The sequence below is a fragment of the Equus quagga genome, chromosome 2 (genome assembly GCF_021613505.1).
Source record: "Equus quagga isolate Etosha38 chromosome 2, UCLA_HA_Equagga_1.0, whole genome shotgun sequence".
Lineage (NCBI taxonomy): Eukaryota > Metazoa > Chordata > Mammalia > Perissodactyla > Equidae > Equus > Equus quagga.
Window position 1 is genome coordinate 42,083,484 of NC_060268.1, and position 23,609 is coordinate 42,107,092.

General features: G+C 41.0%; 1 protein-coding gene across 1 annotated transcript; it reads left to right on the forward strand.

The window, feature by feature from the left end:
- The first annotated feature begins 284 nt into the window (after positions 1 to 284).
- On the forward strand, positions 285 to 14,247 carry BLOC1S6 (biogenesis of lysosomal organelles complex 1 subunit 6). The gene is made up of 5 exons (XM_046654873.1): positions 285 to 456; positions 4,578 to 4,719; positions 10,881 to 10,968; positions 12,692 to 12,778; positions 13,180 to 14,247. The coding sequence occupies exons 1-5, from the start codon at positions 375 to 377 to the stop codon at positions 13,297 to 13,299; spliced, it is 519 nt and encodes a 172-aa protein (XP_046510829.1). The 5' UTR covers positions 285 to 374; the 3' UTR covers positions 13,300 to 14,247.
- The last annotated feature ends 9,362 nt before the right edge of the window (positions 14,248 to 23,609 follow it).

Here is a 23,609-nt window from a genome sequence, read left to right on the forward strand (position 1 = left end):
GCCGTCTTCCAGACCCACCCGGAGCAGGCCCTTCCGCCCACCGCCCTCTTGTCCCCCGCCCCCTACAACAGGGCAGCAGGGACTGGAAGCCAGCATCGGTGAGTCTACTGACACCACCTCCTCCATCCAACTAGGACGTCAGCGCCCAGTCACGGGAGCGCCCAGCGGGGGGGGGTGGGGGGGGATTAAGGGGGGGGGGGGGGTGGTGGTGGTGGTGGAGGCGGTCACGTGCCCCGAGGCTGCCAGCTTCCGGCTTCGTCACTTCCGGTGCGACCGTTGCTTCTGTCCGGCCGGGCGCTGGATGCGTTCGGTTCCTCCTTCCTGCATCTGACAGTCTACACAGCTGCCCCTTGCCTGTTACCAGCGGAAGGGACATGAGCGTCCCTGGGCCGTCCCCCCCGGACGGGGTCCTGACAGCGCCGCCGGACTGTCTGGGGGCCGCGGAGCCTACGCTGGGTACGTGCTGCGGGGCGGGGCGGGCGGCCGGGACCGAGTGGCTGGGTCTCCCGGGCCGCCCCGCGGGAGTAAGCAGTTTTTGGCAGCTGCGGCCCCGAGGCTCTGGCCCGCGTGCAGAAGTGGGGAAGCGCGCCGAGCCCCCTGCCCGGTGGAGTGGGCGGGACGGGAGGCCTGGAGGGGAAGCGGTGTATGGGGTGCAGTGGGAGGCGATTGGTGGTGAAGTCGTTCTGAGTTTGTGCGCTGACTCCAGCACATCGGTTCTTTGTTAGGCGTAAGTGGTTGAGGATGAATTTGTCAGAAGGATGATCGGTTTGAAATTCAGAGAATTGATGTATCCAGTATTATTGACCGCTCAATCATGGAATGCCCTGTCTTGCTGGTTGACATTACTGTGTCCCTGTTCCTCCAGCAGTCTTTCTCATCTGGAGTTCCAGGAGAGGTTTAAGTCCTAATGCTCTAAGGCATGCATTGAATGTAATGAGTTGACTTGCTTTGCATCCAGAATGGTACTATTTATGTACCATCTTTGGGAGAATTGAGAAAATAGTTGCTCAAAGCAGTTTCTGTGTTACGGATAGGGAACCCTAGATGAGAAAGGCCGCAGGACTTTGGATGTGCCTTTTGTTTTACCTCCTGTTTCAGAAATATAGGGATTATCCCAAAATAGTGCTCTCATCCCTTTCTTGGTCTTGCTTGTCCTCAGTGATCTCCCCCTCTCTTCACTCCTTAATAAGTTGCTTTTATAAATATGACTTCCCTATATGTATGTGAAGCTGGGGTCCCTTTCCTAACTCTTGCCTGCTTCTCCATCTGCTTGCATACTTTGACGTGGTTGTTTTGCACTAACCTTACATACAGCATGTACATAAATAAAAGCAGATGTCTGATCCTATTAATGGTGCCAAGTCACTCTCACTTGATACTTTGACATTACTGTTGACTTTTTCCTCTCACTTGCCTCCAGCCTCTCTTAGGTCTAGGGGGTTCTACTATACAACTTCCACCTCCTCTTTGTATTTTCACCCTTAGCACAACAATTGTAATACTAGTCCACCTCCAGTCTATCTATCCCTCTCCTGCCCATCGGTGCCCCAAGATAAAGCTCCACTTGTGTCATTTCCTTGCTTGGAAGCCTTAAGTGGCTCCTTGCTACTCACTAAACATACGTCCAGCCCATTAGCTTGGCGCTCAAGGGTTCTTATAGGCTGGCCACGTGATCTTATAGCTCACTGCGCTATATGCCACATACTCCAGACATCCCAAACTACCTTTTCTTTCCAGAGCAATCCCATATTCCCTCCTTCCCTTGTACTGCTTTCTTTACTCATATTGACTCCCTTCTCCTCTTTAGAATTCGTACCCATGTGGAAATAGTAGTCCTCTTCTTAGATTGTTGGTAGGAGTATAAATTGGTGCCGTTTCTTAGGAAGGCAGTTCTGCACTGTGTACTTTAACAATTCATAAACCCTTTGTCCTGTCAATCTAAGAATTTCTTGTACAGAAAGACTGACACATTGTTTGAAATAGCAAAAAGTGAAAATAACCTCAGTACCCATTCATAGATGTCTGAGTCTTCTTGGGCTGCTCTGACAACATGCCGTAGTAGGCTGGGTGGCTTAAACAGCAGCCATTTATCCTTGGAAATTCCGAAGGCTGGAAAGTCCACAATCTAGGTGTTGGCAGATTAGTTTCCTGGTGAGGACCCTCTTGCTATCTTGCGCATGGCTGCCTTCTCACTGTGTCCTCACGTGGTGGGGGGAGAGAGCTCTGGTCTCTCTTCCTCTTCTTTTAAGGACACCAGTCCCGTCGTGGGGGCCTCACTCTCATGACCTCCTCTAAACCTAATTACTTCCCAAAGGCCCCACCTCCTATTACCATTACGTTGGAGGTTAGGGCTTAAATGTAAATTTTGGGGGAACACAAACATTTAGTCCCAAACAATAGGGAACTGATTAAACAAATATGGTAGAATTCTATTTTGTTAAAAAGAAGGTAGTAGATCTGTATATATTGATATGGAAAAAATACCTAAGATATATATTTAAAAGTTTAGAACAATATGAGTAATAGTTCTTTTGTGATAAAAACGCTCTATGTGTGCGTATGCAAAGACAGTTTCTTGAAGGCTGTCTAAGAAACTCCGGAGTGACTCTGTCTGGAGTAAGGAGTGAAAAGGAATATTTTTACTTTTCAGTTTATGCCCCCTTTTCTTGTGTTTTAAATTTTTACTATGAGTAACACTTGAAATGAAAATTCCATCCAGTTTTAAAACTTCTTCAGCCTCAAATGCCCACACTTCCTTTAGGAATTGTTCCCAGACTTCCCTGATGAGAGTGATCTTTCTCTCCTCTGAATTCCCCTGACAGTCTCTGTCTCTCTAATGGCCCTTCTCGCGTTCTAAGATTCCTTTGGATTGAGCTCTTTCAGGGAAGGGGATTTGCCTAGTTTATTGTTGTAACCTCAGAACCTAGTACATAATATAGATTTGCTGTATGAATACGGTGAAGACCCTTTTTTCTTTGATCTCTCATAATGAAGTACCTTGAACTTAGTAACTAAATGTATACAGAAACTTGAGTGACTTAGACTCTTCCAATAATTCACCAGAAGACTGGGGCAGGGGCAAGGCGGGGGGAGGGATGTCCTAAGAGTTAAATGTATATATATTGTAAGGGAAGTATATTAGTTGTTATACCTTAAAGTTGAAATATCCTTATTTGGGTGTTTCTCTTTATCTGTAATACTTATGTTTTCTGTATTTTCTTAAAGTTGCTGCTGTTTGCACTGTTATTGTAATCAAGCCTTAAGCCATGGTGTTAATTCTCGTGTATAATTTATTCACATCCCATCTGATGGTACAGCAATGGCAGTATTCATTAATGAGCCACTTTTCCCATTATATTTTTATTTCACTTATGGAGTGCTTCAGTTTCTAGTTAGCTCTTACTTGTTTGAATATTGCCTTGCAACTTTGAGAATTCCTAAGTTTGTTCATGTTTCTCAGGATCAAAATAAAAATCACACTATTTTATTCTCATCTCTGAAAGCTTATTTTGAACATGGCAGCATATTGTTTTTCTCAATCTTGCCAAAATTTAAATCTGTGGTAAAAACTATGCTTGGAAATGGTCTAAAAGCAATGTGTCATGATAAATGTATTCTATATAATTTTCTAATTTGATGTCACCAGTTATTAACACATTATGATTGAAGAGAGATGTTCAGAGTTTAATAGTTTAAAAATGCTTTTAGAGTTCAATTTTGGTAATGTGACCATCTCACTTTTTTTTTTTCTCTCACTCTAAACTAGTGATTCTAAAATCTCACAAACCATTAATAGAACCTGGTTTAGAAATTGTTTTGTACTTTTCTTGGAAGGAGTAGTGATTGATGGGTATTCCTTTTAGACATTTTTGAATGCCTGGCACAGGGCTTACACTGCTATTATTCAAAGGAAGAGTATGAGGCATAGTACCTGGCATCACGTCTAGATCGATGACGCTAGACAGTCATACACTATTTTCTATGAGAAGTTAAGGTGCTGAATCTCAAGAGAAGAGAAATTCTTAGAAAATCTCTCCTCTTCTCTCTAACAAATGATAAAACAACCCCCTCCCCCCTTTACATGTAAATAATATATCAAGCAATAGGCAAAGTAAATATTGACCCATGTTTTTACTTGCGTAGAATTGAAAAAAAATATTTTTAGGCATTGCATTTTTTAAAATATAATTTCTGTATGCTTCTGAAAGTGGGAATTTCTTACTTTAATTTAGTGACTGTTTCCCATTTTTAGAACTCAGACTCCTTTAATAATCCATTGAAAACTAAATCCTTTACTTGAAAAATATGCAAATATACAGAATTTTGCTTGTGTTAGTATTCTTTTAACTTGAACTTTACCTTATACTAGTAGCTTAAAAACAATTTTTGAGTGCTTATAACCCACTTTTTACAGGCAGCTCAGAAGGTAAATGTTAAAAAAACAGAAAAGCAGGACGCTGTAGTATCGTGTCTCTGTGCTCTGAACCCGCTGCCAGCCTCCTCTCCTTCCCCTCCCTCCCTCCCACTCTCTGTGTCAGTGTAAAAGTTTCCTAAATTCGATTTTTGCTTGGGAACAGGTTTAAGTGACACTTCTCCAGACGAAGGGTTAGTAGAGGACCTGATGGTAGACGACAAAGCTGTGGAGCAGCTGGCGGAAGGATTGCTTTCTCACTACCTGCCCGATCTGCAGAGATCCAAACAGGCCCTCCAGGAACTCACGTGAGCTAACAGAAACCACAGAAGCGCTCCTTTCCCCTCGGGCGTAGTCGTAATTTACTGTATGAGTGTATTCTGTGTGAAGGTATATTTTGTAACCTTTAATACAATCAAGTATTTCTATATCTTTAGTGATAGCAAATGGAAGTGGACGGGTACAAATGTAAAAAAATACGAAATGAATACTCCTAGAGTGTATGATCTCTTCTGAGAAGTACCCCTAAATCTTACCTAGACTCTGATTAGTTTGGTGTTTTACCATTATTTTATGAAAGTATTGTGTGTCGGAGTGTTGCAGGATGGGTATAAAACTGTTTCTGAGTACAGTTGAAAGATTGCCTCTGTAAAAGTCACACTTTTTTCAGTTGTCCGTTCACATGAGTTTCCAGAAATCGTTAAGTATCTTTTTTTGAGATGACCCATTTCATTCCTGGTAGCTAACTCTACTAGCTAAATAAAGAGTTGGAGGATATGCTAAGAGAGGAATAGGATAAGGAAGAACAGAACCCACAGAGTGGGATCAGTATGCAAAAATATACACTCTGACTTTATCAGCTCCCACCCAGAAATAGCAGACTTAACTTCTGCTTCCTCCTGCGTCAGGACCTCTCTGGATTGCCCAGGCTGGCGTGTCATTTCTTTTTGTGGTGGTCAGCTTTCAACTGGCTGTGAAGTGCTGCTGCCCTAAGACCTACCCTTTGAAAATTTATCTCACAAGCCTTTATGAGGGCAAAAGGAGAGGAATAATCAACTGTGTCCATTTAATAAATGTTAGTAAGTAATGTTGTAATCCTTGGATTTGAAAGTGATAAATGAGTATCAAAGTAGTACTATGTTCTAGCACATGTGGGACATTACTTTAGTTAAAGAGTTGGCAACATTCTCAGTTTTCTTCTAGTTCCAAGTGAGATTTTTTTTATCCCTAGTGTGTGGTATGCCTTGTATTTTGATGCCAGTCAATGCTTAGGGCAAAAAAGTCATAAAGATTTTGTGGGGGAGTTTGGATAAGGTAAGATAGACTGAAGGAAGGTGAGAAACTCTGCAAGCAAAGCATATCTGGATCACACTTTACTTACAAGAAGCTGGGAATCCATGTTTATTTGCAGAGTTTAGTTGATGAAGACATTGGCTAAAATTTAGTGTTTTGAATAACCCCATTTATCTTCCTAGGCAGCCAGCCAATGATGATGATGATGATAATGATGATGATGATAAAATCAGCTACTGTCTATATGTACTACATGCCCAGCACTTTATATACCATATCTCAATTAATCCTGACACCCCCTTTATGAAGTATCTAACACCCCCTTTATGAAGTATCTAACATTATTCCCATTGACAGTTGAGGAAACTGAAGTCAGCGAGGTTAAGTAACTTGAAAAAGATTACACAGGTAGTGGCAGAATTAACAATTGAATGTGATGGATAAGCACTTACTATACCTCTTGAGTATTAAGGAAATATAAGCAAATTTCAGAGAAAGGAAATAGAGACGTGTTTCGTAGTAGCTGCTTCTTTCATCCATCTCTCCAGCAATTTCACTGCAGATGAAGATGTAGGGGAAAGACTGCTGGGCTGAGAGAGGCACCTGGGTTCTAGTCCTGGCTCTGTCATCACACAGTTTAATCTTCATTAAGCCACTTTACCATTATAGAAAGAGGCCTACAGAGGTGAGGGAGCAGATAGTAGTAGATACAAATTAAGTTTACTTTATAGCTAACAATGGATAAGGGAGGCCAAGAAAGAAATTTAGTTTTATATATAAGAAAGGCTATGAATATTCTTTTGTATGTATTTGTCATTTTAAGAGCATTGGAAAGAAAGAAAGAAGAGGTTCTTGGATCCAGGTCCCTGAAAGTAGCTGGGGAGGTGCAGTTGTAAGTTGCCTCCTTTGAGATAATTCAGGCTTGGACCTTCCAAGGAAATACCTTTTCCTCAGAAGATCACTCCTCAGATACTGCATCAAGGCCTCATGATCACTCCCAGCATATTTACCTTAGATTGTACAAAACTTCAAGGCAAAGGAAGTTCAATCATTTCTGCCCCACTACATTATAGCTAAATATTCTCTGGAACCTTCTTCTACAGTGTCTAGACTTATGGATCATGAAAGCACTGTACTTACAATTGTAGTTTTATTATGAAGGATACAGGTCAGGACCATCTAAATGAGGAGACAGAGCGAGGTCTGGGAGCATCCCAAACACAGAGCTTCTGTGCCCTCTCCTGGTGAAATTAGGGCACGTCACCCTCCCAGCACATCAGTCTGTTCGCCAACCAGGAAGCTCCACTGAGCATGGGTCTCCAGAGTTTTTATTGGGGCTGCATTGCGTAGGTGTAATTGATCGAATCATTGGCCAAATAATTGAACTCAGTCTCCAGTCACCCTCCCTTCCTTGGAGAATGGGCTGATACCACATGGCTCAAAGCCCCAACCCTCTAACCACATAATTAATCTTTCTGACTTGTCCAGTCCTCATCCTGAAGCTCTGGGGGGCCCACCATAAGTCACCTCAGTAACATAAACTTAGGCTCATGAATAATAAATTCCTATCATTTGGAAAGTTCAAAGGGTTTTAGAATTGCCATGCAAGAAACCTGGGACAAAGATCAGACAAATTCATGATTATATAACAGGTGTCTTTTCAGATCTTTTGCCCATTTTTAAATTGGATTGTTTATCATCTTATTGTTGAGTTTTAAGAGTTCTTTGTATGGGCTGGCCCTGTGGCCTAGTAGTTAGGTTCACCGTGCTCTGCTTTGGCGGCCAGGGTTTGATTCCTGGACGTGGACCTATATCACTTGTCAGTGGCCATGCTGTGCTGGTGACCCACATACAAAATAAAGGAAGATTGGCATAGATGTAAGCTTAGAGTGAATCTGCCTGAAGCAAAAAGAGGAAGAGTGGCAACAGATGTTAGCTCAGGGCAAATCTTCCTCAGCAAAAAAAAAAAAAAGAAAGAAAAAAAAAGAAAAAAGAGAAAAGAGTTCTTTGTATATTTTTGATACGAGTCCTTTATGTGTTTTACAAATATTTTCTCCAAGTGTGTGGCTTGTCTTTTCATTCTCTTAACAGTGTCTTTTGCAGAAGTTTTAGATTTTACATTTAGATCTGTGACCCATTTTAAGTCAATTCTTATGAAAGGTATAAGGTCTGCATCTCGATTAATTTCTTTGCATATGAGTGTCCAACTGCTCCCTCACCCATTTGTTGAAAAGACTATCCTTTCTCTATTGCCTTGCCTTTGCTTCTGTCAAAGAGCTATTGACTATATTTGTGTGGGTTTAGTTAAGAGCTTTCTATACTGTTCCATTGATCAATGTGTCTGTTCTTTTGCCAATACCAGCCTGTCTTGATTTCTGTAGTTTTATTGAAATTGGGCAGTGTGAGTGTTCTAACTTTGTTCTTCTTCAGTATGTGTTCCGTGTTCTAGGTCCTTGCCTTTCCATGTGAGTTTTAGAATCAGTTTGTTGATATCTATGAAATAACTTGCTGGGGTTTTGCTTGGGATTGCATTGAATCTATAGATCAAGTTGGAAAGAATTGATATCTTAACAATATTGAGTCTTTTATTCCATATGCTTGGACTATCTCTCCATTGTTTAGATCTTCTTTGAGTTCTTTCATTTGAGTTTTATAGTTTTTGCATATAGACTCTGTAGATATTTTGTGAGATTTATACCAAAGTGTTTCATTTGAGGGGAGCTATTGTAAATGGTATTGATTTTTAATTTCAAATTGTAATTGTTCACTGCTAGTATATAGGAAAGCAACGGACTTTTGTATATTAACCTTGTATCCTGAAACCTTGCTGTACTCACATATTAGTTCCTGGAGGTTTTTTGTTGATTCTTTGGGATTTTCCACATAGGCAATCATGTCATCTGTGAACAAAGACAGTTTTATTTCTTCCTTCCCAATCTGTATACCTTTTATTTCCTTTTCTTGGCTTATTGCATTAGCTATGACTTCTAGTATGCTGGTGAATAGGAGTAGTGAGAGTGGACATCCTTTCCTTGCTCCTGATCTTAGGGAGAAAGCATCTAGTATCTCACCACAAGTGTAATGTTAGCCGTAGGGTTTTTTGGATGTTCTTTATCAAGTTGAGGAAGATCCTCTCTCTTCTTGGTTTATTGAAAGTGTTTTTAATCACGAATGGGTGTTGGACTTTGTCAAATGCTTTTTTTGCATCAACTGATATGACGGTGCAGATTTTCTTTAGCCAGTTGATGTGGTGGATTATGTTGATTGGTTTTTGAATGTTGAAGCAGCTTTGCATAGTTGGAGTGAATCCCACTTAGTCATGGTGTATAATTCTTTTTATACATTGTTGGATTTGATTTGTTAATATTTTGGTGAGGATTTTTGCATCTTTGTTCGTGAAAAATATTGGTGTATAGTTTTCCCTTCTTGTACTGTCTTTATCTAGTTTGGTTTTATGGTAATGCTGGCCTCATAGAATGAGTTAGGAAGTGCTCCCTTTGCTCTGTTTTCTGGACGAGATCATGGAGAATTGGTATAATTGCTTCCTTAAGTGTCTGGTAGAAATCACCAGTGAAGCCATCTTGTCCTAGTACTTTCTGGAAGGCTATTACTTATTGATTCAATTTTTCTAATAAATATAGGCCTATTTAGAGTATCTGTTTCTCCTTGTGTGAGTTTTGGTTTTTGGTGTCTTTCAAGGAATTAGTAATTTCCATCTAAGTTGTCAAATTTGTGGACATAGAGTTGTTGAAAGTATTCCTTTATTATCCTTTTAATGTTTGTGGGATCAGTAGTGATCACTTCTCTTCCATTAATTATATTAGTAATTTGTGTCTTCTCTCTTTTTTTCTTTGTTAGTCTGCCTAGACATTTATCAATTTTATTGATCTTCTGAAGAACAGCTTTTGGTTTTGTTGACTTTTCTCTATTGTTTTCCGGTTGTAACAGCCTGTTTTTGCTGTCCTGCTTATCTCACATCGTTGTCTGCCTGGGTTCTCCTCTCATCCATTCTGTATTTCACCTTCTGTGATCTCTAGTCAGAGCTGAATGTGACGTGTGGGATATGACAAACTCCTTACGGGGTGGTGATGTTGTAACTGCCCTTCAGGCTCTTCATTGCTGTTTCTTTTTTTCAGCTCTGTTCTGTTTAACATAGTTTTGCAAGGAAATCACGTCATATTTTTGTTTGTCTGTAGTTTTCTTTAAAATCTTCAATTAGGTGACCCCTCAGGGTCACTTTTTCCTGTGATCCATTGGTTGATCTGAGAGGAATATTAGGGAAGTTGGCATCTCTTCCTCAACAGGTTTTGAGTCAGAATTTTAATGTGGAACCTTAAAAGTTATCTAGTCTGACCTTCTCACTTTATAAATGAAGAAATTTAGGCCCAGAGAAAGAAACTAAATTTCCAAGATCGCACAACTAGTTATTGGCAGGGGATCTTGTGATTCCTAGTCCTATGCTTTTTCCATCTTGTTTCTTTCTTTCTTTTTTTTTTTGAGGAAGATTAGCCCTGAGCTAACATCTGCTGCCAATCCTCCTCTTTTTGCTGAGGAAGACTGGCCCTGAGCTAACATCCGTGCCCATCTTCCTCTACTTCATATGTGGGACGCCTACCACAGCATGGCTTGCCAAGCGGTGCCATGTCTGCACCCGGGATCCGAACCAGTGAACCCCAGGCCGCCGAAGCGGAACGTGTGCATTTAACCGCTGCGCCATGGGGGCCAGCCCCTCATCTTGTTTCTTATTTATCGCTTGATACTGCATTTTTTCCAGCTCTAATCTGAAAAGTCATTGCTCCTCATTTCCTTTATGGGAATGTTGCAATTTTAATATATATAAAACATCAAGTTTCTTGGGCAAGATAGTATAAACTTTTTTGGGATAATGCCAAGAGTTGCTAGAAATAACATTATAAAAATAATTTAAAATGATTTGATGATTTTAGTTATTAGAGTCTGAAATTGAGGCAAAACTAAAAGGCACATTTAGTTATCAGAATGTGGCTTGGAATATTATTTTGAAAAAAGTTATGCTAAACCAAATAAGCCTTGAAGAGTCAATAAATTTCCAACCTTATTTCCACCTTTAATATTAACCAAGATGAATGTAACTCCTTTTAATGGACCAGAACTTACAGTATGTAAAGTTTATTTTGGCTGTGTGCTTTTGTTTCAGACAGAACCAAGTTGTCTTATTAGACACACTGGAACAAGAAATTTCAAAATTTAAAGAATGTCATTCCATGTTGGATATTAATGCTTTGGTAAGTATGATTTAGTTGACCTAGCTTAATGACATCTTATTTGAGAAATAAGATTTATTCTCCCAACTATGTATTTATGTATGTTTAGGATCTTCTAATTTTTAAAGTTTAGAATTTATCTTTTAACAAGAAACCTGGATTTATTTTACTAGAACTTCCATTGTCTTCAATTGTTATCTTTCAAATGTTGAACTTTTGATAGGAAATTAAACTTATGTATGGAAGTCTGAAATAGATCTCATAATTAAAGACTTAGAGAAGTAAAAGTAAGGAATGTGCATCTCTAGCAATTACATGGTTTTTAAAATTAGCATTTTATTTAATTGTATGGCATTTTCATAATGCCATAACAAATCAATGCTGAAACAGACCCTTTGAGGGTCCTTTTCGGACCCTTTATATCTATTCCAAAGCCACATTCTGACAGTAAATGACAATTGTTGAATTTCGTCAGAAGCTCTAGCTTTTTGATAAGAGGAACTGATACTCTTTATTTTAAGAGACGGAATTAACAAGAATAAGAAACTTGTGGCTACCTTCCTTTTTACCTCGAATATTAGAAATAGCTTGGTTTGCATGATTTTGCGGACTTTCATACGCATCTCAAAAAATGGACTTTTCTTTGGACAAATGTGGCTTATTAATGTTTTCTGTTTACAACAATCAAAAACAAAGTCCGTCTTCTCTAGCATTAGGCAGGGGCCTGTGGTAGTAAATACAAAGTCTTCTACTCAGTAGTCCTGACTTCTTGTGAAGGAAGTGGGCTGGGCTCAACTGACCTACTTTTGTCTTCCCCACTGAGTTCATGGTGCAGCAGAACCAGTAATTGTTGAATGAATGAATGATAAATGAATGAACGAAGCAGATGTAATACTGTTGCTTCAGTCTGAAGGGGCAGAAACTAAGTCTAACTCGTTTTTCTTCTCTCAGCCCAAGAGTGGTTTTGATTCTCATTTAGGAACTGAAAACTGGAAGGCCCAGAGAGAGAGGAAGAGGGTCTGTAAGCTCTAGAGCTCATCAGACTGTGCCGTGACTTGTAGCTACGTGAAGGTGGCTAATCTCCACTGACACTTCTCTCATTTTTGTTAGCTGGTCTTCTCTTTCTGTTACCTTGCCTCAGAGTGAGGTGCTTTTTTCCTTCTGTCCCCTCTCTGGCTGAGATAGAAAGTCTATACTTATCACTCCTTGGGAAGAAAAATGTCCTCACAGAGGTTCTTCTGCTTGGTCTGACTTCAGAAGCCCAAGGACATGACGCAACTTGTCCACAGCCCTCTCAGGGCTCCCTGGGCACGGCTTGATTTTCCCTGATGGGCAGACGCTTCACTTGAACTGGCCCACGTTCCGCGGCTCGCTCTCTCCCCTGTGAAGCCAGTGGAGAGGGCTTGACTTTTCTAAAGTGAAACCGGTAGCGTTATTGGATAGTCTTCCTGGAATTTTATATATTGCCTGTTTTTAAAGCAAAATTTTATGTGTACACAGTATAAATACCTATTTCATGTTTAGTACCTCTTTTTTATCTGTCTGAACTGAATCAGGTGTTTTCAAAATCTGACTAATGGTTTAAATGAAATTTGAATTTTGGAATTAAAATGTGGAAAGGACTAAGGCTTTAAAAAATTTGACCAACTTAAAAGAATGAACTGTAATTTAGGCATTGACTTATTTATGCATTTTGATATTTCAGTCTGTTTTAACTTGACTTTTCATTTCCTTTTCCGTTAAGTTCACTGAAGCGAAACACTATCATGCCAAGTTGGTGAATATAAGAAAAGAGATGCTGATGCTTCATGAAAAGACATCAAAGTTAAAAGTGAGTTGAAAATTCTTTCACATTTGTTATAAAAGCAGAGATTCACTGTCTTTCTTCAGTATTCATTTTCTGACATATATACAGTAACATACTTAATTCATGGTACATTGTTTTCTTTTAAAACATAGAGCCTTGAACCCCACTCTGGGCTTGTCTCCTAGTAGCTGGGCTAGTAGGCTCATATTCTCTGAATATGTCACTGCAATTCTCATTGAACAGGAGTTTGGAGTAACATTTTTTTTTTGTATCAAAGTAGACCTTAAATTACCCAGAACAAATTTAAACGTTAAACATGAAATTTATTAATATGTATTGTTTACCTCAATTCAAAGCAATATTACTTTTAAATTAGGCTATAACCTATAACCCTTGAGTGTTCTCTTGGCTTTTAAATTTTTTAGAAAAGAGCACTTAAGCTGCAGCAGAAGAGGCAAAAAGAAGAGTTGGAAAGGGAACAGCAACGAGAGAAGGAATTTGAAAGAGAAAAGCAGTTAACTGCCAAACCAGCTAAACGGACGTGAGGAGTTGGCCGTGTGTGTGTGTTCCTTCCACTGTCCCGTGTTCTTTGGATGTAAGATGACTTAAGTGGTGCCTGAAGTTAAAGTGGTGCCTTATGCCCGTGTGTCACATTTTGAAATCCTTTTCCCAGAAGCCCTGTCTGCATATCTTCATTTCAGCCTTTAAAGAAGCTTGTTTTCTAAGTAGAAGACATAATGTGTGTTGGTTTGGATATTTATATGTAACTTTTTCAACTTCTCTTTTGCTTAATTTTAAAATTCCTTCTTTTGGCTTTGAATCATTTATAAACTGGAGAATGGTTTGATTGTTTTAATAGTCTAGACTCTAAGTGGTTAAAAATTAGTGTGAATTTTTTAGGTTCTTAATAAGTGTGGATTTAAAAGTTACAGTTTCTTATTTTATGAAACGACTTGCCTTTCTGGTGGTACATTGCTGGATTTTGGCAATTGCCTTTTCATTACTTGGTTAAGAAGAAATGTCAACTGGTTAATCACGTAGGCCACTGGAAAAGAGGTGGTGTAAGCCCTTGTGCAGAACATGCTAGAAAGTGTGCACACAGGAAATAATAGCGTCTTAGACGTGGGATAGGTGAGCAAGATGCCAGATAGATTCGGCTAACTGTATGCTCTGTCTGCTTCTTAGCATTGTTGTTGCTGTTTAGTTCTTACAGAACTTCTGGGTTCAAAGGAGGTTATATCTGTTCCTAAAGTGTGGCAGTGGTGGTGGAACTGTCACACACAAATGCTTAAATATTTGTAATACTTAGTAACTGAGTTGTCACACACTGAGATATAGTTGTCAGGTTTATCAGAGGAGCAGCCCATCTTTCCAAATGGGAGGTCTCATCGCTGGTTCTGTCTATCCTCTGATTGGCTGTGTTGCCTTAATGTGGTTACTTTTTTGTGCTTTTAAAAAATTCTTGAAGTAGAATGGTATATATCAACAGCCCATTCTGTAGATAATGACAGGAATGGTGAAAAATTAGTAAATAATTTCTACACAAAAGAGGCAGCATGATACCTTTAGTGTTTTCTAGATTTTTCCGTCCAGTATTATATGTAGAAACTTATTATGTGAGGGAAATATTATGAAGTTTCATTGTTTAATATTGAGAGTATATTATTCACTGTTTTAGTATTATTTAATACCCAACTGGTCTTCAATCTCTGTTCCATAGAGACTGTACAGAACCTGTAAGGCTGTATGATTAGAATGTGTATCTTTTATGATCTGCATTACATTTTTAGTAAGCTGGAATCACTACCTCTGATCACCTCTCAGGCTAGTTAATGATGGAGAGGGCCTTGGATTTAAGTTGAGTGCTAAGAACTGGTCTGTTTAAAGGTTTAGTTTGTTTGAAAGCCTTTGCCTTCTTTATGAATGAATTATGATCTCACACTTCACTTGACTTTGACCTTATATTTAAGAATATAGATATATTTTACTTAAAAAGGCTATGTGTTGTCCTCAAACACTAGCTGAAACTCCTAGGGCAGGATTCATTAGAACTTGCAGGACAATGTCACCTAAATTGCTGAATGTACTCATTTATAATCTAACAAAGGCTGTGCGTTGTTTCTCAGAGTGGTTTGTGGACCAACTGCAATGATTATTTAAAATGCTGCCTCCTGGACACCACTCTCAATCCACCGAAGCAAATGTTTGTTTTGCCTTTTTTTTTTTTAAAAGTTTCCCCAAGTGATTCTGATGTACCTTAAAAGTTGAGAACCACTGCACTGGTCTGGCTTTTCTAGGTCAGAGGTTCCCACACTAAACTGCATATCATTATCACCTGGGAACTTTAAAAAAAATACCGACATTCTGGAAGATTCTTACTCATTAGTTTGGTAGGGGAGACTCATGTAAATTTTAAAGAGCTCCGTGGATAATTCTGATGCAAAGAACCACCAGTCTAGACTATCTAGTGTTATATTTGTAAGTAGTGAAATAGTTTAAAAGCTACCCAGTAACTCTTGGGATTAATCTTATGAAATAAATTCTGAATTGCTGCTTTTGATATAAAGTCGGATTTGAGACTGAAATAGATAGCAGGCAGGACATAGATATAGAATTCTGGTTAATTAATTGAACTTTGGTGACCTGTATTAAAATCACGTTTATCAGACGAATGGGAAGGCACATAGATACTTTTAGAATTGTATTATTTGGGTTTTGAAGATGTTTTAAAGTGTCAAGAATGTATGTTAGCATCTACTTTTTTAGGTCAATTGTAAGTGAGAAGTACTGTTACTCTAGTAATTAAAACCTAAAACTGTAGCTGTATTTTAGGAGCATAGAAACATATCTTACTGACTAAACCTGAGTGGAGCCCTTATAATTAGTCCTGCTGTATTTTTGCACAAAATAATGAATTGGTACTTGGGAGGATTCTGTTTTTTGGCTGAAAAAATTACCTTTATTTTGAAACTATATCATATCTGTACTGAACTAAAATGATAGGCGTTAATTTTGTATTTCCATTGCACTGGGTGTCATGTAAATATGCAGATGCTGAATGTAATATGGATTGTGTCCGCAGTGAGCGTTTGGGTGGATACAGTTTGTAAATATGCCAATTATACACCTCATACATTTGTCTGATATTGAGCTTGTGAAATGAGGATTACTTTTTACACATTTAATAAAAAAAAGTCTCTGAATTATCCAGTGTCATTTATCCAGCACTGTTGTGTGCCCAGCACTGTGTAGTTCCCTTTAGGTACATTATTTCAAACATTCCACTGCTTTGCTTTCCTCTCCTGTCATTTTCCTCTTAATGTTCTCTGTAAATTGTGTGAGGAACTGGCTGGTCCACTCACGAAATCCTTTTCAGATCCTAGCACTGTTGCTGCTGCGTATGTATATAATTTCCTCCAAAGCCATGATTCTTAATCATAAAACCTCCAGACCTCACTGTGCATGTATTTACTTAGGTACTTACTTTATAGCTTTTCCTTTTGGATGAAGATAGTTCCTGTATTACAAGTTTGTTCATGTTAACCAGATATTTAAGGTTTGTTGTGTGGCTAGCTTGTTCATACTGTTTTAGCTTTGTTTGCATGTGTGAGGCCAGATGCCATGTAGTCTTCAGGTTAGCATTTGGGTGCTAGCATTTGAGACTAGGTTTATTTTCAAAGCCGTTAAGAGAGTAAAGGGAGTACTTAAGGGAGACAGTTCCAATGACTAGTTTGAAAAGCTCTTAAAGCACACAAACACAACATGAAGGAAGGGAGGCAAAGAGAAGGCAGGTCAAATTTTGGGTGGGATGGGTGTGGTAATGGAGAAAGAGGAAAGGAAAGGCCAGCACAGATGTAGATGGGAAAGGCAATGTATCCTTCGTGTACCCTGAATAAGGGAGGCTTATAGGATGATAAATTATTAAAATATCCACGTATTTTAGGATAAAAGTAGTGAAAGGTCGCCCCCTACTGTCAGTTCATTGTAAACGGAAGAGAAGGTTGTAGCTGCTCCTTCTGGTTTAGATCATAAATATCATAAATACACTCCTCACGTGCTTCAGGAGGCCTGCAGTGCTCAAATGTGCACGAGGACGGGGCTGAAGGCCACTCTGAGCATGTATGGGTGCTGCTTACTCCTATTCTAGGCTGGACTTTTATTAGAACTTTGGAAAAGACAGTCAAAAAGTATATTGAACACTTGGTGCAAGGGAGTACTAAGAAACAAAAATGTGTATATAGACCTGAAGGTTCCTGGCCTCTGCTTTGATCATGAAGTTCTACATTTTAAAGTATGTAACATCTTAGTAATATAGTGGTTAGGATTGTGGACTCTGAAGTCACACTGCTGTGGTTTATATGCCTGCTTGATTTGGGGCCTTGGACTTGCTGAAACCCTGTGTACCTCAGATTCCTAAATTGTGAAGTTGGGATAATAAGTGTTTCTAGCTTCATAAGGTTATAAGGTTTCATGATTTACGCATAAAAACCCTTAACAGAATAGTAGGAGCTGAAGAAACGTTGAGTGTTATACATAGTATCTGGAAGTCAGATATCCATGTGGGGTGGGAGGAACTTAGTTTGCCCCTTTTTGCACGTCTGTTTTTGCTTACAGGGTTTCCTCTGCCTGGGATCCTTTATCCTATAATGTCTGCCTTTTGGACACTTATTCTTTGCAACTCAAATGTCACTTTATGGTTTTTCAGACCACTTTCCAAAGAATTTCTTTTTCTCTGTTCCCATACTACCTCATAATACATTTGACTTCATATGTACAGCATTAGTTATGTGTTCATGTGGCTCTCAAGATGAGGATATTTCTTAATCACCTTTTTATTCCATGCAGTAGAGCCTGGCCTATAGTTGGTGTGTTAATCAGGGTTCTCCAGAGAAACAGTACTAATAGGATGTGTGTGTGTGTGTATAGATACTGGGTTTAAGGAATTGGCTTACATGATTGTAGGGGCTGGCAGTTCCAAAATTTGCAGGGCAGGCTGGCAGGCTGGAGACATAGGGAAGAGTTGATGTTGAAGCTTGAGTCCAAAGGCAGTCTAGAGGCAGAATTCCTTCTTCCTCAGGTGACCTCAGTCTTCAACTGATTGATCGAGGTCCACCACATTATGGATGGTAATCTGTATTACTTAAGGTCCACTGATTTAAATGTTAGTCTCATCTAAAAAATACCTTCACAGCAACATCTAGAGTGGTATTTGACCAATTATCTAGATACTGTGGTCTAGCCAAGTTGCCACATAGAAATAATCATCAGAGTTGAGATTGAATTGAATCTAGTGTGAGATTATGCAGACATTAAAAATAGCTATAATAAAAAACTGCATTACATAAATGCCAAATAAGGAATGTTACAATAAAAAGATTTAATTCCTGCAAATCAAACATGGACAAGGAGACTGTAATCCTTGGATACCTAAGGCGCTGCTTCTATGATTAATTCCGTATTCAATTAGACTGAAAAATAATGATAGCCAGACCCAAGATCTTGGGAATCAAAGGAGTTCAGAGATCATGGGTGTACTGGACTGTAGAGGAGCTAGGGCCTGTCCAGAACTCTTAAGAATGGCTTCAGGGAAGAGCTGGGCAGTTTTAGAGCAGGCTCAACAGATGAGCGTGTCTTAGACTTGCCGCCTGGTAAAGCACAGATGGGATAATGCTGCCATCTTGTGGTAGGTCCTCGTAGCTCACCTCGTTCTACAAAGTCTGTTGTCTCAAATGGTTCGATGAAGCAGTTTGGCCTAAGCATTTTTAATTATAGCTTTTTAAGTAAATCAAGATTTTCTGTATGCTTTGAACTTTAAACAGTGAGGTGTTTGAAACTGATCTGTGTGAAACATTTGATAGGATTTAACACTATATTTTCCTAGCTTTTTGAGTCTCCTAGTTTGATGTTGGGCATGAGTTTTTTGTTTTGTTTTTTTTCTTTTTTTCCCTTCTCCAGTGATAATCAATTAATATATCATCGTCAACCATGCTCAGAATCCTCTTCTAGGAAAAGCATTCCAGGCCAAAGACCTTGCTGTGGGCGAAAGCCCCAGGAGTTCCCTGTTTTTGTTTCCCTGACGCTCCACATTGGGCCTCAGCTGGTAGGATCTGGGGTGGGGACCTGGCCCAAGGGCAGCCAACCCGTGGGCTAATTGGTGAAAAATTAGCCTGGCAGGAAAAACTCTGCCTGCATGGGGACTTCAGAGACTCTCCTTGGCTTAGCCAATTACCGTCTGGGAATATGTGTTAGAGTCCTCATTCAGAGATCATCAGCCGTTTAGGAGAAGAAGGAGCAAGGAGAAGACACACAGAGGCTGACAGAGAGCAGCTGAGTGTTAACTGGGGAGGCGTAGGGATCCATGAACTACTTCTGAAAGGGGACAAGATCATCAAACCGCTCAAAATGCCTTGGATCCTGAGCAGTTTTCCTGTACAAGGCTCTGTGTGACCTGAGTGCTGAGCTTTTCTTGGGTTCCTATGGGATTTGATTACTGGTAAAATTCCTGTTTTCCATGGATATTTTACAATACCATCTTCTGGTCCCCTGCTTCCTCCATTTATGAGAGAACCTTAACAAATCTCTATTTATTGCAACTATAAGCATCTGACATCATTGTCTTTTAGGTTGCTCTAGCATATTATATTTTTTAAAGTGTTTTAGTATACATTAATTTAATAAGGATGCTGCTTAGGAGTGTGTGCATTTCGATGCCTACTGATCCAGGAATTCAAGGAAGAAGATATCGGTGACCAGCACTCAGGTGCAGTCCTGCTGTCAGACACATGCCTGCTCTCATTGCTTGCTGGGTTTTTTCCCCTTGTTGTGTCCAATTTCTTTCTTATTCTCATCTTGGTTGAATTTCTAATCCAAGATCTACTTCCAGCTTACTCCCAAGCCTAAATTCAGAGCCCCAGCTCTCTTGAGTGTCTGATATATGCCAAGGGCTTGACACATGTTAATTCGGAACAACAGCCTTTGGAGGTTATCACCATACCACAGTATTGTTATCACCGTTTTGCAGATGAGGAGATTTTGCAGATGAGGACAGCTGAGATTCATTGAGTCTGAGTAACTGCACAGGATCACACAGCTGTAAGTGGTGGAGCTGGGATTTGATTCTGGAAAAACCCCAAAGCTACTGCATTGCAGGGGAATTGTCTCCTGCTGGAGATCCTAGAAACAGAGATAGAAATAGATTTCTGGAGTTTACTTTAAATCTTTTGATAAAACTATAGTGATGATGGGGAATTATATGGATACACAATTTCATCTGCTAATTCTCTTAGTCCGGTCTGATAATATTGGAAGAACAGATGTGGAGGAGGCGTGAATTTCCCCCTTAGGGAGAGCCTAGTGGTAAGAATACACAGAACTCTTCTTTGATTCTCCTGCAAGGCTGTTTTAATTCTAGACTGACCCTGAAGCTTCACACCTCTGTGATAGGAAGAAGCAACAGTGAGACGAACTGGGTCAGATGTGGCTCAGGAGCTATCCCTTGAGATGATACTGATGCTGTAATAGACAGAAGAAGGGCGAAGCTGCCAGGAGAAATGGGCAACTCCAGAACGGCCAAGACATGCCCATCATGGCTATTTTGAGACATTTCACCGCCAACGTCACCGCCTTGAGAAAGCTATCTTTGATGTGGCCCTACTGGGCCAACATTTCTGAATCTCCAGCCTACCACTCAGCTCCATCTCTTTTGCACCCTTATGGTTTTGAGGGAAGAGCATGGCTAGGGTTAGAAGCCAGGTTTTCTCACTGGAGGGCCCTGAGCAATTCAGTTTCCCTCAGGGGTAAATATGCACACAGGAGGTGACCCCTAATACTCTGCCAGCACTAACATTCTGAGACACCTTGTGTCCCCTGGCTCCCAAGAAGAGTTGACTTATGGGCTCTTATTTTCACTTAATGATAGCACCAAACCTTCTGCTTGGTGCAGTGGCAGGATCCAGTCAAATGCACTCACCTCAGTTGAGATGCTTCTGGCCTTTCCCTCACAGCCTGGCCTCAGACAAATCCTGAGGTCTGTGAATTTACCCTCTCAGAATGGGGGAGCAGGGAAGAGGTTGCTTCTGAATGAGGGCAGGTGTTCTTTCCTGTCTGGATTGGAAGAATAATGGCAAGGAGAGAGGCGGTGAGGCACATGTGAGTCACCTTGCCCCTTGGCGGTCTGCCCTGGAGCCGCCTTCTCCTGACTCAGCCTCCTCTCCCCCAGAGAAGCGTCATCCTGAGCAGCAGCTTGTGCTACCTTACAAGTCAGACCTGTTAAAGATGCAGACTGGCATTTAAAGCAGGCTGTGTCACACCCACCCAAATCTTCGTTCTGGGCTCCTATCTGGTCATGGGAACATGCCTCACACACCTCTAACTGCAGGGACCACAGCTGACCAAGGGCCGCAGCTGCTGTGCTCTGAGACCTACCTGCATCTGCACCAAGGCACGCTTTCTACAGGCTGCTCCTAGCCAATGTCTGCTCCTGGGAGACATGGGACTTCTCTGATGGTCAGCTGTGGCTCAAAGACTCTCCATTGGCTTTACTGAAGCTCTGCTTGGCAGTTTAGGATGCTTCCTCCCAACCTTCCTTTCTCCTCTTCTTCAGTCTGGCAGACAGTTCAGGAAGGAACAAAGAGGCCGAGGGAAGTGGGCATGCTGGAAGGGCTCCATTATGTAAGGCCAAAAGACCCACCAGAGGATATGTCTCATGAGAAGGCACACAGGACACACCATTCACCCAGCCATCAAAACATGCTGGTGAGAGGGGCACCAACATGAGTGAGAAGTCCTGCAGGCCAGGGGTGATGGAAGCAGAGGAGGTTACAAACCGAGCTTGTTTGCATCTGAGGGATGATAGAAGCCGGAGGCGGCACTTAACTGTCCACACCCGGGAGGCCATAATCACCTTATTCAGCGAAAGGCCAAGTTGGAGGGCAGTCAGTGGGCTTTACCAGCAGGGGTTGTGGGGATGGTTAATGGTGCATGGCATCAATTTTGCACCTAGGGACAAAATAAGCAGACAGTCGACAAGGGTGCAGCTTAGCCTCTCTAACAGGGGTCAGCACGCTTTCAGGTAAAGGGCTTGGTAGTAAGTATTTTAGCCTTTGCAGGTCACATGTTCTCTGTCACAGCTGCTCGACTCAGCCGTTGTAGCACAAAAGCAGCCAGAGATGATACGTAAACAAATGAGTGTAGCTGTGTTTCAATAAAACTTCATTTATGAAAACAGGTGGTTGGTTGGATTTGGTTCACGGGCCATTGTTTGCTGATCCCTTATCTATTAACAAAAAAGAAAACTTGGAGGAGCAAGAGGCTGAGGGCGGTCACTCCAATAAAAAGTCATATCTCTTGCTTGGTTCCCAGAATTGAGTCAATTTTCAGATCTAGAGCCCACGGACTGAAGAGGTGCCTGGAGGAAGGACCCTGCAACCTTATGGCAAGTACATACCGTGACGATTCCCTCAGTCCTTCCTCAAAGGAACCTGTGGCCATTTACTTGGGTGACTGTACATGGGGAAGGGGAAGTAATCAGACATTTCTAGGACTATTGGACAAAGGGTCTGTGTGGACACTGATGCCTAAAGACCCAGAGAAGCATCATAGCCCTCTTGTGGGAATGGGAGCCTATGAGGACCATGTGAAAAATGAGGTCCTGGAGAAAGTCCAGCTTACAATGGGCCCACTGGATCCACAGATGCATCTACTCATACTGCATCTTTTCCCACCACTGACACCTCCAACCCGATGGGGGTCAGCTGGCAGGGCTGCCTGCACTGTGGCTTGCTGTTGCAACACCCTTTCCTGCTCCAGCCTCACTCAAAGTTGGCAGCCTCCGCGTCACACAGTATATGGGCCAGAGAAATATCCCTGGGGTAGAATGTGTTGCCTCCAGAACACAAAGGTCTACAAGGCACTGTGCTTCCTTCTTTGTGACAGAATTGTAAGATACAGAAATTTGTCTTTTATTTTAGAAGGGGATATCCAGAATACCCCTGACTACTGGGTTTCTAAAAACATCATTGAAACGTCCTGTTTCTGACGCTTCATAGGGTTTATTTCCCATCCCCTGAAGTACAAGCATCTCCTCGAGGCCTGTAGCATACTAGCCCCCTCTTGCTCATCCTGTCCAATCAGCTGGACATCATCTGTGTGAAATGATTAGTGTGATTTTTCTCTTGGAAGCTAAGAGTTCAGATATCTCAGACTATACTATCATAGGAGATGGAAGAGTTAACATAACCCCGAGGCAAACTGTAAATGAATATTGTCTGTTTTCTTGCCCTCAGAGCTTCAGGCAGCACTTCTATCTGGAGGCATAAGGAATGTCTGATCCACAGGTATGGAATTGCATCTAGCAGTGCATCCAATCAGGGGATCTACTTCAGGCGGAGGTGTGGGAGTGGGTCACGACCATGGGATCCTCTGGTTGTGTCATCCATTGCCCTACCCAGAAGCGACTGGCCTTACAGAGTGTTAGAATGGCCTTCTAAAGTTTCAGCTTAAGTGCCAGCTCTGAGAAAGCACTCTGAAAGGATGGAGTGCCATCCTTCAGGACACGGCGTATTTGTTAAATCAGAGACCTCTGTGGTGCTGTGTTTTCATTAGGAAGGATGTAAGGGTCTGGAAACCAAGGGGTGAAAGCAGGAATGGCTTCATTTACCATCATTCCTAATGACCCACTGAGGGATGTTGGGCTTCCTTTCCTTGCAGTTCTGGGCTCTGCGTGGTTGGAGGCCCTGGTCTCCAAAGGGAGCACACTCTTGCCAGGGGCACAGTGAAGGTTCCATTGAATTATCAGTTATGTCTGCTGACAGGGACCAGCAGGCAAGAGAGAAGTTGCCATACTGGCAGGAGTAAC